Source organism: Felis catus, chromosome B4, assembly GCF_018350175.1.
Source record: "Felis catus isolate Fca126 chromosome B4, F.catus_Fca126_mat1.0, whole genome shotgun sequence".
Classification (NCBI taxonomy): Eukaryota; Metazoa; Chordata; class Mammalia; order Carnivora; family Felidae; genus Felis; species Felis catus.
In genome coordinates this window covers 137204776-137221290 of record NC_058374.1, presented here as the reverse complement: position 1 = coordinate 137221290, position 16515 = coordinate 137204776, and the positions used below count along the sequence as shown (strand labels likewise).

Sequence of the window (16515 nt, the reverse complement as noted above, 5' to 3'; positions counted from 1 at the left end):
TAGGAAGCCGCTGGCCAAGGCCACGGACCCGGCTCTGCGGGCTTCTCAGGCAAGCAGGCCTCCCAGCCTCCCAGCCTCAGCCCAGCCAGGCTCTGGGGAACCGACGAGAGGCCCTCGGGCAAACCTCATCCTCAAGGGGGTCAGAGGGCCAACGCTGGGGCAGGGCAGGCCGCCTCCCAGCTTCAGATCCGCAACGGCACCGGTGACAACAGACCCCTCTGGACTGGGGGTGGGGTGGGGGGTGGGGAGGTTGCGGGGGCAGGGGAGTGGCCCTCTGGAAGGGGGGGAAGGCGAACTTCGCGCTGGCTGGAGGCCAAGTCTGTCGTGCGATTCAGGAAGTGAGCTGCCCCGGTAATTCTCGGTCTAGAAGCCCTTCATGCTGTTCCTCAGGGCATTATTTGTAGCCACACGAGTGCCCCACGAAAGTGGACCAGTGGACGGTGAACTGGTGAGGCCTCCTCCCTCCGCAATGCGTTTTCAAGGACGTGGGGAAACGCCGAGGCCAACAGATGAGGTTTAGAGCCCCTCCGGGACGCCCGGGTGAGGAAGGACGGGCCATCAGGGGCGAGTGCTGCACCCCTACCGTCCGGGAAGTTGCTGTCCTTCCTGGTTTTCCGAGTTAGCGTTTCCCAAGGCCTGGTAACGGGCGTGTGTTGCTCCGATAGTGGGAGGATCGGAGCGAGCGCGTTACTCCACGGACCGAGGGTGGCCACCCAGGGGATGAAAAGAACTGGGTCCTGCGTTGTGTCCAAAACTAGCGAGAAGCAAGTTAAGGACGCCGCGGCCTCCGGCCCAAGCCCCATGCTGAGGACGGAGTCACGACCCGCAGCTGACGTTCTGCAATGGTCTCCTGGTCACGCTCGGGGTCTGCGTCTCCCCCAGGAGCCTGAGACTCTTCCTTCCCTGCCCCCCGGGGCCCCAACTTCCCCCCTGGGCCTCTCCGTTCACACCACCAGCCTCTCTGGCTCCCAGATCCTGCTGCCGAAGCTTAGGGGCCTGGGTGGGGCAGGTGAGCGGATCACAGACAATTTCTATTTCGCCCTTAGACCCTGGTCACCTCGAAGTTTAGAAGAAAGCGCCGGGATTGCTCCAAAGCTGACCCTCAGAGCGTGTGCCTTCTGGGGTCTTCAATGTGGCTCAGATGCTAAGACCTTAATCTCCAGCCCTCGGGTTCGGTCTCATCGCCTGCTTTCCCTGTCCTCAGGCACTGCAAGGTTCCAGCACCTGCTGTTCACGCTGTGTGCTCCCCCTTAGCCGGATACCTCCTTGTTACTTCCGGTTTCCCATGAAGAAGCATCTCCTGCGGGCAGCCCTCCCCACCCCTCGATGGCAGGTGCCGCCCTTGGTGGCATCGGCTACATTTGCCTCCAGGCCTCGTCTCGGTGGGAAGGAGTGACCTTCACGCGCTGAAGGCGTCCGGCGCCACGAGCCCTCGGTTTGGCTGCTTGTCAGATCTTCATCGTGGGACGCAGCGCCACGCGCACAGTAGGCGCTCAAGGAGCCTCTGCAGGACGAGCCCTGGGAGCAAGTGAAGATGAGCTTTGGCACCACGGGTGGGTCCCCAGGGGCACATTCAGGTGGATGCTGACACCTGCAGGCCTCCCCTCGAAGGGATTCTTGGATTTTGTAGGTGAGTGATTGGCAGTTCCCGTCAAGGGATCCTGGCTCCTGACTGAGCCACTCGGTTTGTGGGGCCTCCGTTAGCCTTTCTGAGAAATGGGCACGACGAACCTTACCTCTCCCACAGCCTTCCTCCGGCGTCCCTCCTTTACTCACGAGCGATGACAACATTCACAAGGCTTCTGACCCCGGATGTGTGGGTTCCCCCCCCACCGCACCCCATCACGCGATTTGGTGACATCAGCTGGGCGTCCTACAATCTCACTCGATTCTGACACCACCTCCCTGGAGGCAGCATCAGACGTCACAGGTGAAGGGCTCAGTCCCACAAGACTGCCCCCCACTTCAGGTGCTGGTCGCAAGCAGGAGGTCCCCAGGGTACCCCCAACTTCTGTCTCGACTTGGCTACAAACGGGAGGTTGCCATGACCTCGTCCCCCTTGGATTTGGTCACGTGCTAGAACAGCGCACGGAACTCAGGGAAGCACTTATTTCCGCTTACCAGTTTATTGAAGGCCATGCTAAGGACACAGATGGACAGAACAGCCAGGTAAAGAGGTACATAGAGCGAGGTCAGGGAGGGTCCCCGGTGCAGGAGCTCCTGCCCCTGTAGAATTGGGGTGCACCACCCTCCTGGTACATGGATGCGTTCACCATCCCGGAAGCTCTCCAAAGCCTCTACTATTGGGGTTCCATGGAGGCCTCCTCATGGAGGCGCCATCAGTCCTTAACTCCATTTCCAGCCCCTAGCCCCTCTCTGGAGGGTGGGGGAGGGGCCGAAAATTCCAGGCCTCTAACCGTGGCGTGGTCTTCCTGGTGGCCAACCCTACCCAGGGGTCCACCCAGAACGAGTGCTTTTATCCCTTAGGAATTTACAACAGCTTCAGGAGTTCTGTGCCAGGAACCAGGGGTAGAGACCACCACCTACTTCCTATCACCTCACATCTACTGCAGAAGGTGGGGGCGAGGTCTACTCTGGGAGCAGAGGGGGGTGGCTGGTCTGTGGTTTGAAGCAGCCAGGGCGCCTTGCGGCCGGACGGCGGTGGGGAGCCTTTGTGTGTATGCACCTGCACCCGTGCAGAGGGGATGTTAAGTATCCAGGAGGATCCGGCCTGATAAGCCCACTCGGCAGTGTGTCTGTCTTCTCTCCTCCTCTCCGGGTCATTGTCTGCCCCTGGCTTAGCAGAGAGGGTGGGCCCAGGCCCTCCCCAGGCCAGCCCCTTGGCACCACTTGTCTTAGAGCAGGGTTGGCCTGTCTGCTCTGAGGATGCTCTCATGGGTCCTGTTCTCACTGCTTGTGCCCCTAGCAAGGGAGCCTTGGTCAGGCTGTGAAATCCAGGGCAAAGAGTGGTGCTGACTCTTAGCCTCCTTCATGTAGCTCATCTGGCCTGACCGTCCCCTCCCAACACCCTTGTCCAACCTGGAGACAGAAAAGACAGAGAAGATACAGGAGTGAATTGAATTCCCATTGGAGCCATTGGAGACAGAAAAGAGAGAGAAGATACAGGAGTGAATTGAATTCCCTTGTCCCAAAACTGTCACTGGAAGAACTTTCTAGGCTGCTGAAAACCCATCCATCCCTCCCTCCCTCCATCCACCCTTCTATCCACCCATCCGCTCATCTACCCATGGGTCCATCCATCCATCCATCCATCCTTCCTTCCATCCATACCTCCATTCACCCAACCCTCCATCCACCCTTCTATCCACCTATCCGCTCATCTACCCATGGGTCCATCCATCCATCCATCCTTCCTTTCTTCCTTCCATCCATCCCTTCCTCCCTCCATCCACCCTTCTATCTACCCATCCGCTCATCTACCCATGGGTCCATCCATCCATCCTTCCTTCCATCCATCCATCCCTCCATTCACCCATCCCTCCATCCACCCTTCTATCCACCTATCCGCTCATCTACCCATGGGTCCATCCATCCATCCATCCATCTTTCCTTTCTTCCTTCCATCCATCCATCCCTCCATCCCTCCCTCCCTCCACCCACTCTTCTATCCACCCATCTGCTCATCCATCCATCCATCCATCCATCCATCCATCCATCCTTTCTTCCATCCATCCCTCCATTCATCCATCCCTCCATCCACCCTTCTAACCACCCATCCACTCGTCTACCCATGGGTCCATCCATCCATCCTTCCATCCATACATCCATCCATAATCCATTTGCCTATCCATCCATCATCCATCCATCCTTCTATCCACCCATCCACTCACCTACCCATGGGTCCATCCATCCATCCATCCATCCACCCTTCCACCCATCACTGCTCCTTGTCTGATTCCTGCTCTGTGGAGCCCCTACTGAGTGCTATGGACACAGGGGTAGCCAGTCTGGTCTTTGACTTTGGGGAATTCACAGTGGGATGAGAGAGACGGAAGCAGATAGGGACAACCTCAACGCTAGGTGATGAGTGCTGTGATGAGGGTGTCCAGCAAGGCTGGGATGTGGCTTCCTGGACTTTCTGGCGGGGTGGAGGATATGCCTTGGGGGTTTGAGTGGGAGGCAAAGCAGGAGAGACTGTGGGGCCAGGCTTGCTTTTCCATATGAATTTAGGGATCGTGCTCGCTTCGGCAGCACATATACTAAAATTGGAATTTAGGCATCGACTTCTGCAAAACGGGCAGCTAGGATTTTGGTGGGGTGGAGGGCCTTCATGTGGAGAGCAATGGGGAGCCATGGGAGAGTCTTGAGCAGGTCAGTGACAGGGTCAGACGGGTTTCCCTTAGACTGACCTCAGTGTGGAGAATGGATTTGCAGGGGTGGGTCAGGTTCAAGGAGACGCAAGGAGAGGAAGTAGGAATTGGGGGTGGCTGAGGGACAGGGAGCCATGGGGTTGGGGTGGGCAGAAAAGTCAGGGCCTGGGGCTGCTTAGCTGTGTCGAGAAGGAGGGGGTCACCTCTTCCGCATCCCCAGCCCCCACTTCCTAGCCCTGCCTCTCCTTTCCTGGCCCTCCCCCTTTTCCATGAGGGCCTCCGATGGGCAATTTCCCAGTCCCTTGGAGCCTAGCTTCAAGCAGACCCACCCACTAGAGCTGGAAGGGCCTTGTGCATCTATGCAGGCGTGAGCTCCACTCTGCAGATGGGAACACTGAGGCCTCGTACAGTTACCCCCCCCACCCCCTGCGAGTTCTGCTCTTGGGACCTCAGCTTGACCTTTGCCGGTCGGTCCCTGTGCCTTCCCCCTAGGACCTGAGACCAAACTGCCCGCAAGCACACGGCTCATCGGACGGAGAACTGAGACATTAATGTGACTTGGGCATTCCAGAAATTTCTTGTCCAGGGAAATAGTGTTGCAAAGCACTTTATTGTTTCAGAAGCTTCCAGAAAATCCATTTATCTGAGCAACTGCTCACTCAGGTGAGCAAACTCCTCGGCACGAAATGACCGTTGGCTCACCACCAGGTGCTTGGATACCCAGCCCTTTGCTGTGCCCACCAACACCATTCCGCTGTATCAGGAGTAGGCTGATACCTGTGCCCGCCACTCTCCACTCGGACAGACCCCAACCTCGCAAAGACCTCCCGGCCCCCGCTCCTGTAATCTCTGCTTGATTACACTTCTTTTTTTAAAAAAAATTTTTTTTCTTCTTTTTTTCAATGTTTTTATTTATTTTTGGGACAGAGAGAGACAGAGCATGAACGAGGGAGGGGCAGAGAGAGAGGGAGACACAGAATCGGAAACAGGCTCCAGGCTCCGAGCCATCAGCCCAGAGCCCGACGCGGGGCTCGAACTCACGGACCGTGAGATCGTGACCTGGCTGAAGTCGGACGCTTAACCGACTGCGCCACCCAGGCGCCCCTACACTTCTTAACCTCATGCCTAAACAAATATTTTAAAGCAATAGACTTTACTCTTTAGAGCAGTTTCGCGTCCACAGCCAAACTGAGTTAGAAAGTACAGAGATTTCCCACATACCTGCGGCCGCCATGCACGGCCCCCCTCGTTGTCCACACCCCACCACAGTGGGGCATCTGTTCCAATTTTGTGAGCCTGCGTGGACACGTTGTCACGTAGATTCCACAGTTGACGTTAGACTCCCTTCTTGGTGTTGCACATCCTATGGGTCTGGACAAATAAATGTACAGGGGCACGTACCCACTGTTGGGAGTGTCCCCACTGCCCTAAAACTCCTCCCTCCTCCCCTCCCCCGGTAACCACGGGTCTCCTTACTGTCTCCCTAGTTCTGCCTTCTCCAGATGTCATAGGGTTGCACTCATGCAGCTTGTGGCCTTTTCAGACTTTGCTTTCACATCGTGCGTTTAAGGTCCCTCCGTGGCTTTTCGTGGCTTGGTAGCTCACGTCTCTTGTTGCCAAATAGTTGTCCGGATGCAACGGTTCATTTGCCCGTCTATCTGCTGAGGGATGTCAAGGCAACCTCCGGCTGGTCGGCCCTTTATCGTGGCCGATCACGGAGGTGAGCTTTCGCCTCTGCGAGGCCCTGGACAGGAGATGAATGGTCTCTGTGGCCCTGGGCCAGTCGGGAAGTGACACGGAAGTGATGACAGAATGAGCCCCGGGTTGGGCTTCCTGGGTGGTCCCGAAAATCCTCAGCAGGACTGGGGAGCCCAAAGCAGGGGTCACGGTGGGGCTGCCCCTGAAGGCTGTTGAGGGCAGGCGGGTTGTAGTGCTGTGCTCAGGGACTTCCTTACCTCCCCCTCACCTCCACGCCCTTGCCCTGGGGGGCATTAACTTGGGCGCCTCTGGGAGCAGAGAAGATGCTAATCATCGCCCTGTCCCCCAATAGGCTGCTGCATAGCCAGACGCAGCCTAGGTGCTCAGCGGGGCCGGGGCCGGGGGGGCTGGTTTCTGAGGCCAAGCCTCTGCGAAACGCCGTGTAAACATTATCTTGTTTGATCCAAGAGGTGGGAACCTCCCCACTGTCCGACAGGCTGAACGGAGGCGCAAGCAGGTGGATGGGGTTGTTCCGTCTCAGCGCGGAAAGGGGGCCAGGCCGCGATTAGAATCTGGGTCTGAAGGCAAAAGGCCCCTCTGAGGCACCGTTCCCTCTGCCCGCCGCCCCTCCTTACCTCATTCGCCACCTGCACGTTGAAGAGGTGGGACCAGAGATCCATTGCCGCTTCTGAAGACCACCCCCCAGCTCCCGGGCACCAGTGGGCTTCCCTGGGAGCCCACTCAGCCTATACTGGCTCTAGCCCGTCTACACAGCGTAGGCTCCTGGTGGAAAAGGGGATTGGAAGCTGAGTTTGCAAGCCCTGGACAGAGGGTGAGGACGGTCCGCTTGGGGGAAGGACCCAAGCGATGCTGGGGTCCAATGCCCGACAGCCTCTGGAGGGCAACCTGAGGAGGGGTCGTCTGGCCGTGGCCTGGGGGACTCTGGGAGGAGTTTTGGCTCTTGGAGGCCCAGCTGGGGGCCCGGGGTCCCTGCCACTCACCAGCTGCCATGACCTCGTTCCCTTCCCCTCCGTTCCTCATCCACAGCGCGAACAGCTACTTGGAGAGTGGTGCGGGGAGGGTGGTATGGCCGTCTCTGCCCTGGTGCCCCGTCCCCACCCACCCGATATCCCAGTTTCCATCTACATTGCTGGGCCCCACCCTTCCGCCTCCCCAGGTTGGTGTGCCGCCTTCTCCCCATCGGCCACCAGATGGCAGCCGAGCTCCACAGATCCCACGTCCGGGCTTCCGGCCTCGGGGGCTGGAGGGCTGACCACCCATCCCGGGGGCTCCTCAGGACCGGGGCCTGGGCGTAGGGCCCTTCGGGGCCAGAGCTAGAGCACCCACACCTGCACCCTCTCAGGGTCCTGGACAGTTCACCGGTCAGTGCATCAGTAAAGCCTTCCTGCTGTGTGCCTGGCTTTGCGCGGGGAGCCGGAACACCATGGCACTGGGACGCCAGCTCAGATCCCAATGGGACAGAGGCCCGCGGGGTGAGCGAGCCTAGAGGAGGCGTGTAGCTCAGCCTGGCAGCCAGGGAAGGCGTCCAGGCGCTCTGACGTTGTCCTGGAGCTCAGGCGCATGGAGGGGGACCAGCGGGGACAGCTGCCCCTGTGGGGACCACGGGCATTACAGGGCCAGGCCCAGCTCACCCAGCAGCTCTGGGGGAGGGCGGCATCCACCAGCTCAAGGGCAGGACGGGACTCCCAAGGCCCAGTGCAAAGTGAAAGTGAGGGGCCCTTGCTCAAAACGGTTACATTTAAAGTTGGTGACAGCACAGCGCGCGAGCAAGCTCTGGGCTTTAGGAGCGTGGGGCCCTGCCCCCAGAGTCCCAGGCCGGGTTTGGACCCAGTAGCTGTGTGGCCTCGGGCTGCTGTCCCCGGGGGGGGGGGCCCTGGTCTCCCTGCAGGAGTGGGAAGGACTCCAGGCAGGACACAAGGCTGGCCAGATGCCCGCAGGCAGATGTTAGACAAACAACAGCAGGGAGAAACCGTGCGGCCTTCCTCAAACAGACGCTAACGACTTCCTCCCTTCACGCCGAGAACGCTGCCGGCCCGGAACCCCCGCCAACAGATTTCCCGGCTGGGCTGCGGGGGCCCGAGTGGCGGCCCATCCCGCCTACGGGCTCTACTGCGCCCCGGTTCCCGCCCGGGCTGCCTTGTGAAGGTCACTGCGGCCAGCAGGGGGCGCCGCAGCCCCATTCGCGATGCCGGGAGCCCGGGCACCAGGCTCCAGGTGGCAGCCGCCCGCGGGCACTACGGGGGTCTGGGGACGGCGGCGCCTTCAGGGCCCCCACATCCCGCTGGGGCCCCTGCTCTCCCTGAGCCCCCCACTCTCTCTGCAGTTTCCCCGGGTGGGACAGGCCTGAAAGGGCCCTGGGAGGCATGGAGCCCTGCTCATTTGTGGGTTCCCAGGGCCGGCCTTCTGGGCGACGCCTGGAGACGAGCTGGGGTGCCGTTGGGCGTGAGCCCTGGTAGGGGCTGTGTGGGAGGGGTCTGGCGGTGGGGGCGATCATTCCAGAGCGGTGCCGGGCCCTCCTGTCCCACTCCCGGGCTTGCTTCGCACACCCTCCTGCCGTCCTGCACCCACCGGCCACCTTCCCACCCTCCCTGGGGGCGCAGCGTGGGCAGGAGCCGGGCTCGGACCGCACACAGGCCCTACCATCACCCAGGCTCCGCGTGTCAGTGTCCCGGGGCTGCTGCGACCGATTGCCCCACACCGGGAGGTTTCAAACGATAGAAATTCTTTCTCTCACACCTGGGAGGCCCGAAGTCCAGGATCAGGGGGTGGGCAGGGCCACGCTGTCCCTTGAGACTCCAGGCGTGGATCCTTCCTGTCCCCTCCAGCTCTGGGTGGCTCGGGCGATGTGGGCTTTCCTCCCGCGTCTCGGGTGTCTGCTCCCGGCTGCCCGCGGCCTCTGCTCTGGGTCTCCGCCTCTTACAAGGACACTTGTCAAGGGATTTAGGCCCCACCAGATAACCCAGCATGCAACACGCTTTCTCCAAATAAAGGCTCGTTCACAGGCTCTGGGGTTTAGGATTTGGACACTCAAACCACTGCAGTGAGGACAGAGCTGGCCTGAGGACCCAGGAACCTGGCCCAGCGTCCGGCCCGTGCTCCTCCTGGTGAGGCCCGGCCTGGCCTGAGGTGTGGGGCCTCTGTCCCGACTGACCTATTTGTCTTTCAGTGTTTCTCATCCCCAACGGCGAGGGCAGCTCCCCCCTCCCCCGACCCCGAGCCCCTTCTCTGGAGTCCCCTCCCCACCCCGAGGGTCTGCGAGTGGCCTCAGGTCCCCCACCAGCCAGGGCTGGCACAGAGGCCTGTTTAGGGAATCCGCATTTGGGATATTACCACCCTCCTTCTCTTTGGCCCCTGGTTGTTGCTAACACACCGCCTCTTCCTGGAAGCCCTCCTAGGCTCCCCTTCTCCAGCCTGAGCACTCCAGGCTGTGGCTCTCGGATTGGGCGCCCCCCCCCCTCCCCGGGCAGGAGTGGGTCCAGCTCCGGTGCCCCTGGCCCTGGGGAGACGCTCAGAGGATGAGGAAGGTGTGAGGGGCCAACCACAGCCGGCAGAGGTATGCCCACTGCCTGCCCCCTGGCTTCTCCTTCAGGAGGCTTGTTCCCTGCCAGTCTGAAGCCCCATTTTGCGGCGGGGAAGGGAAGAGGGTGGGCGGCGATGTGGGCAGCCCCCTCACCCTGGGGGGGGGGTGGGGAGGAAAGGCCTCTGTGGCCTGGAACAGAAAGGTTCCCTCCTGAACGATTCCTCGGATCAAATGGGGAGCTGCAGGCCCGACCGGAGACTCAGGGGCTGGGGGGGAGAGACGACTCCCTAGGGAGCCCGTGAGTGGGGTTCACATGTCTCTCTGGTCCTGCCCGTGTGTGTGTTGGGGGGGATAAGAAGGAATGGTGGCCTTCACTCAAGGTGGGGCTCGAGGCCCACCTCCAAGTTCACTTCTGAGCTGTCCTGGTTCGGGGTGGGGGGACCTTCTCACCGTGGGGGCAGCACAGGCCAAGGGCGTCCCATCCAGACCTGCCCCCGCCACGCCCAGAGGGTGGGGGGGCACGGCTTCTCCCAGGAGGAGATCGGGCCTTGCCCCCCAAGAGCCTGACCCTCTCTGGGCCTGGAAAGCCGCCTCCCGGCCAAAGGCTCTGTAGGACAGGCCCACACTACGGTGTGGGTCCTGGGCACGGGCCCGGGCACCAACCAGACGTCCCTAGAAGAGTCCCAGGCTGCAGGCACACTCAGCCCAGAGGGATCTGGCACGCCAGGGGCCTCAGTGGACGCATTTCCAAGAGCAGCAGTGGGGGGAGAGGCCGGGGGAGCCCCGAGCTAGTGCCTGAAGTGGGCTCTGGGGACTGAAGTCAGAGAGGGTTCTCCCGGGATGCCATCACTCATTGGCCGTTGTCTTTGGGAAGTCTTGCTGAATGCCTCGGACCCTCAGTTCGCTGCCCTGGAAAATGGGGAGAGCACGGTGCCCACGGGGGCGGTGGTTTAAGTGTGGAGTGAACCTGGCATTCGTCAGTGCTCAGCCAGGCGGGCTGCTCCCCTCCTCCTTCTCCGTCTCCCCCCCCCCCCCCCCCGTTTCTCCTGTTCTGCCTCCCCTTCTCCCTGCTTCCTCTCGTCCTCCCATCCCAGGCCCCTGGGAGTCCCTGCCTCCAGCCTTCCCCCAGCAGGCAGGTCAGGGTGCCTGGGCCCTTGCTGCATCCAGTCCCTCCCTCTCCCCTCACTGCCTTCACTTCCATATTCCCATGCGTGTTTCCGATCTCCAAAAAAGGGCCTCCTCCAGGAAGCCTGCTCTGGTTTGTGGGCAGAGCATGCCCGCTCCTCCCTTTCAGCCCTGCCCCATGAAGGCCGCCCCTTCTCTCGAGCCCGGACTGTTCCTTCCTCGCTTTGGGCCATGGGTGTGCCGGTCACCGCTCTCCCTCCCCCGGCGGCCTGTGAGCCCCACTCAGGCCCAAGGTCTCGGATCTCGGGAGCCCAGTGCCCGGGCTTCGTCCCGAGCAAGAGTTCTGGGCACACTCAGTGAGTCACGCCCGGGCAGCGGCCGAGGTGAGAGAGCGGAGTCGCTGACCCGGACACATGTTCACACGCGGTGCTAAGCGGGGACACGGGGCGAGCCGTGCGGTGGGTGACCCTTGTTAAAACCACGTCCACTGTTACCTCCCGGTCCGGCACCTAGAGACGGATGGCCCCATGATGTCACCGAAGAGGAGATATGGAGAGTCTTAACCTGCGTTTGTATAGTTTCTTGTATGGTTCCACCTCTGATTCTCCCAGCTGGGTCTCCGCCCGTCCCCTCCCGCCCCAGTCTCCCTGTCTTGTCCCCGCAGGTGGGCTTTCTGAGACAAGGGGGCTTCTGGATACATGTCTCTTCCCAGAGCCAGAGGAGAGACGGCAGGTGCCCAGGAGGACGCGGCTCAGTTGCCAGGTGATGGTGGTCGCCATGGCAACGCTGCTTCCTTGGAGGGAGCAGAAGCCTCGGGGGCCCCCACCTGCAGGTGGAGAGTGGGAAGTAGGGGGGGGCTCTGCCCTGACACCCGGCTGTCCATCTCCCGGGCTTTTCTTTGCCTCTTGCTCTTCCTCTCCAGACGGGGGCTGTGGGAGGGGGGCGCAGGCGGTGGGGGGCTGTGGGATGGGGCGGGGCCACCCCGGCTCAGGGGCGGGGCCGCGGGGTCCGCCCTGCTCCTGCCTCCACCGACTCCCTGGTGCCCCTGCCCTTGAGCTCAGAGTTCCCACCTGCCCAAGGCACAGGTGACGGCTGCTCGTCCTTCCCCATTCACAGGAGTGTGTCCCGGGTGGGGTGTCCCCGGACGGCCTGGCAGGGCAGTAGGGCGTGTGCTCAGACTGTCAGGGCGAATTTCAAGGGCGCCAGTGGAACCACGGAGGGCCAGGGGGTGGGAGAGCCCGGTGGGGGGCTGGTTCCGCCACTCAGAAGCTGGGTGGCCTGAGCTGGTCTCTTGGCGTCTCTGGGCCTCCGTTTGCTTGCGTGACAGAGTGCAAGCCCTCTTTGCCTGCCCTGTGACCACAGGGGGAGCAGTGGGGACACCGCCTTCCTCCCAGCCCTGGAGAGAACTGGGGGGCAGGGCCTTCGCCCCAGCCCCTGGGGAGCATGGGGTCACTGCCTTCACCCCAGGGACTGAGGATAGGCCCAGCTGTGTCCATCCAGTCCCATGCAGCCCCCGGCTCCGTTTCCTAGGTGTCTGATTATACCACTTTCCATGGTCCCCGTCTACACCAGCGTGTCCCCTGGGCTGCGACTCCCCCGGCTGGACTGCATCCCAGGACCAGGTGTTTGGGCTGCGCCCAGACAGCCCCCCCCCCCCAGTCCCCTCCTGTTTGGCCATCCCTGTTGTGCTGTGTGACCTGGGATCAGACCCTTGGCCTCTCTGCGCCTGGGTGATCCTGCTCTCAAATGGAGTCCGTCAGAACACAGCCCTGGAGGACGAGCCGTCAGGATAGGGGGTGCCGGGCCCAGCCAGCGCCGGGCACACGGGTGACAAACCCCGCGGCTCAGCTTGGGACCGAGCTCACCCTCACGGCCCCGCTTCCCTATCTGTGGCCCTAGGGAAAATCAGCCGCGCGGTCACAAGGCCACGGGAATGGCTGGCTGAGCTGACGCAGGGCGACCCCTCCGGGGAGCAGGTGTTGTCTCCGGGGGGCTCTATGCCCCAGCCGCCGGGCCCCCCGCCCCATTCCTCAGCTCAGTCTGCTCCTGCTCGGCCTGTGTCCCCCGACGTGTCGGCTTCTGCCGGGTCTGCGGGGGTCCAGCCGCCCCCTCCCCCGGCCCCTGCGTGGGTGGCCAATCCCCGGAGGGGCCGCGGGGGCCCAGCGCCCACCAGCGCAGGGGGATGTGTGAAGGTGCCAGGCTTCCCTCAGCCCTTATCGGTTGCCATGGAAACCTCCTAGCAACCACGCAAACGGGCGGAGGGCGCGTGGGCAGCAGCAGGCACGGTGTGCTGTCACGGGAGCCGTCCGGGGTCACTGGGCGCGGCCCCGGGTCAGGCCGGGGACAGGGAGCCGAGTCCCGCCTGCTACGCCGTTCGGCGTTTATCGACGTCGTCAGGCTCGTGAATGACTAGCGTCTGGAGAAGCGGGTTCCCTCGAGCGCCGCGCCCCGTCCTGCCCTCTACCCCGTCCTCGCCCCTGCCCCGCTGCGCCCCACTCGGGACGCCCAGCTGCACGCAGACCGACCCCACACGCTCACCCTAGAGGCTGACACACAGACGTCCTCACGGGCCCCTCTGCTTAGAAGGCCGCTGGATTCCAACGTTTAGCCAGCTTCGTGGGCACGCCGCCTTGAAGGGGCACCAGCCCGTGAGGCCTGCGGAGCCCCCCGCCCCTTGGAAACCATCCGGAGAGTGGCCCTCCTCGGCCCCCCTCCCCCTGCATCCTTCCCCCTCTCCCACACGGAGCCCCCTCCTCTCTGGTGCCGCGGCCCCTTTTCAGCCCCAGGTAATCGAAACCCCGAACCCACTTGTGCCCCACACCCGTGTGCGGGACACGCATCCCGGGCTGCGTCTCCTCCCCCTGGACACGACGGAGTAGGCAGGGAAGGGTCCCCGGGCAGCTGGACCACCGGCCCGTGTTTAGCCACGGGAGGACCCAGACGCCGGGTCCCCAGGACGGGTCGGAGGCGTTGGCCACCATGCCTAAGGCGGGAGCTCTTTCTGGGCCTCCCTGGGGCTGCGTGCGCACCCGCGATGGCGCCTCGTGTCTGTTGCACCCGCAAGCCTGAGGCGAGGGCGTGTGTGTGCGCGCACCGTGTCTGTGTGCATCTGGGGCGGGGGCGTGTGTGAAAGCGGGGCTGTGTCGGCGTCGCAGCATGGTGCGTGCGTGGTACGCGTGTGCGTGTGTTTGCGGCGTGTGCACGCGGTGTGTGTGTGTGTGTGTGTGTGTGTGCGCGCGCGCGCGCGCGCCTGCATGTAGAGCAGGGAGGCGGGGCCGGAAGTGGGAGGGGCGTGCAGAGGTCTGGGGGAGGGGCCTGTGGAACAGGAAGTGGCCGTGTGGAATGGGCTGGGGGCAAGGTTGCCTCCCCCTTCCCACATCTGAACCGTCGAGGTCCCTGTCCTGGGTTCTGTTTCCCGGGGGGGGGGGAGGGGGGGGCGGGGGGAGGATTCCAGAACCAGAGGTCACAACCCTTCTCGCTCACTCTTTCCTCCTCCCCGTGTCCCGGCCCAGGAGGAAGGGTGGGGCCCTGCCGGTGGGCGGGCTGGGGAATCGGGGCCCCGTGCGCTCTGGGGCTGTGGCCCCCCCTACTTCTGCACTCAGGGACAGGCCCCGCCTGACATCTGGCGGCCTTTCTCCACTTTCAGCCCACCTGGGCCACCTCGTCTGCACTCCCCGCAGGGACCTCGATGCATCCTTCTGGAGGCCGCCGTGCCGGCCTGGGGTGGGGACTCGGGCGCAGTGTGCGCGGGGCCACTGGAGGATTCGACGTGACACCCGGGGGATGTGGGGCCGTCCCGGGGAGCGGGGGTCTGAAGGAGAGACACCCCCACCCCCCTTGCCCTCCAAGGCACAGGTGTGGAGAAGGCTGTGCGTCAGGGAGGCCACCAGCCAAGGACCAGGTCTCCGAGTCCCCTCCCGGCCTGGCCCGGGCACCCCTCATGGCCCCGCCTGCGTTGTGTTCTCGCTTGTGGTCAAGGCCGTGTGGGATGGTGGCCCGCGTCCCCAGACACTTCCAGCGGCTTCCTGTGTGCTGTCTTCATTCTCCGTCCCAGCGTCTCGGGCGTGCCTGGAGACGCCCCATGGGGTCTTTACCCTGGGACATTAGAGGGGTGGCCTTGACAAAGGAACGTGACACGGAGTGGTACTTTGGGCAGTGGGACACCGGAGCCTCTGCTGTCTCCGCCGCAGTTAGGTCATTCCACGGCTCGTGGCCGCATCACGCTGTTTAATGTCGCCACTGCTGTGTCCCAGGATTGCGTGTGTCCTATTATCGCCGCCACGATTACCCGTGTCATAGCTGTGGTTGTCGAAATTATTGTCGTTTGTATAGTCACTGTCACCGTTGCATTTATTAGCGTTGCTTTAATTATTAACCCTCTTTGGCACGACTCCCGGCTACGTGCCAGCTCTCCCAGCCGCAGCGGGGCTCAGGCTGCCGCTCTTGCCCCCAGGAGACGCTTGACGATGCCTGGGACGTTTCTGGGTGTCACGGTTGGGTGGGGGGACGGCTCCAGGCATTCCCACGTAGAGGCCAGCGATGCTGTGGTCATCCTACAACGCACAGGACCGCCCGCAGCGGGACATCATCTCACGCAAGGTGTCAACAGGGCGCTGTCCGAGAGCAGCTTGAAGCGCCCTGGGAAGGTTGGAGCCGGGTCTCCAGAACCTTCTTCTCCGAAGAAGTGAGTATGGGGTAGTCACCGTTGAAGCCTTGGCTGCAGACCAAACGTCTGGGTTGGTGCTTGGCTTTGCCATTTTTCCTGCTGGGCTGGGATGGCCAAATCCCCGTGTCACCTTGACTGGGCGAAGGGAGGCCCAGATGGCTGGTAAAACATTCTTTCCGGGTGCTTCTGTGAGGGCGGAGAGCAGCATTGGCTAGGTGCACCGAGTAAAGAAGAGTGCCCTCCCCGGAACAGGTGGGCGTCATCCAGCCCCTCAAGGGCCCAAATAGAACAAAAAAGCAGAGGAAGGCTAAATTCTCTCTCCCTCTCTCTGCCTGAGCCGGGACATCCATTTTCTCTGCCCTGGGACATTCGTGTTCCTGGGTCTTGGGCTTTTGGGCTTGGCCTGGGACTGCACGATACTGGCTTTCTTGGGTCCCCCGTCACAGATCGTGGGACTTCTCCGCCTTCATCGTCAGACGGGCCAATTCGCCCTCACGTATCACGTGAGCCATGCACGCGATATGTGTATAACCTCCTACTGGAAAACCTTGGCCAACACGGTTGTCTCAGCTGACAAAACGCTGAGTGGGGGGCTGGCACAGCAGACATGTATTCTGGAGGCTCAAGGCCAAGATTGGGGGGCCGCCTGGTGGGGTTCTGGTGAGCATTGCCTCCCGGGGCTGCAGACTGCCGCCTCGCACCGTGTGCCCCCCTTCTCTTCTCCGAAGGGCATTCGTCCCAGCCTGGGGCCCCACCCTCGGGACCCCATCTAAACCTAATTACCTCCCAAAGGCCCCACCTCCAGATGCCATCACACGGGGCGTGATGTTTCCACATATGAACTTCGGGGGCACCCAGACATTCAGCCCGTAACACGTGTGATCTTTTTCGTTTTACTCTCACTCACGTATTCGTTTCCAACGCACATCGGGTTGCCTTCAGTTTTTGGCTCCTTTGGAAAAAAAAGACGCCGTGAATATTCTTACGTACACCTGCTGGTGGGCATATGTTCTCATTATTTAGGGGAATAGATTCAGCAGGGGAATGAATCGCTGGGTCGTAGAGCAGGAGTACATTTCGCTTCCCCAACTTTTTGTAAGGTAGTCATTTGGTATCTTGAAACAAGTTTTTTCAAAAACAGACGTTACTTTTGG

General features: G+C 62.1%; 1 protein-coding gene across 1 annotated transcript; it reads right to left on the bottom strand.

Annotated features, from left to right (window-relative positions):
- Positions 1-10641: 10641 nt before the first annotated feature.
- LOC109501931 (mucin-5B-like) lies at positions 10642-13134 on the bottom strand. The gene is made up of 2 exons (XM_045062649.1): positions 11766-13134; positions 10642-11624 (listed from the first exon to the last, which is right to left on the bottom strand). Exons 1-2 carry the CDS (start codon positions 12371-12373, stop codon positions 11447-11449), a joined length of 786 nt encoding a protein of 261 aa, XP_044918584.1. The 5' UTR covers positions 12374-13134; the 3' UTR covers positions 10642-11446.
- Between the last annotated feature and the right edge of the window lie 3381 nt (positions 13135-16515).

Excerpts from the sequence above, each read along its gene's own strand:
- LOC109501931 (XM_045062649.1), bottom strand. The coding sequence starts at position 12,373 with ATGGCCAAACAGGAGGGGACTGGGGGGGGGGGGCTGTCTGGGCGCAGC. Across the intron at positions 11,625-11,765 it reads GTCACCTGTGCCTTGGGCAG|CCCCCGTCTGGAGAGGAAGA; the intron begins GTGGGAACTCTG and ends CCCCTCCCACAG.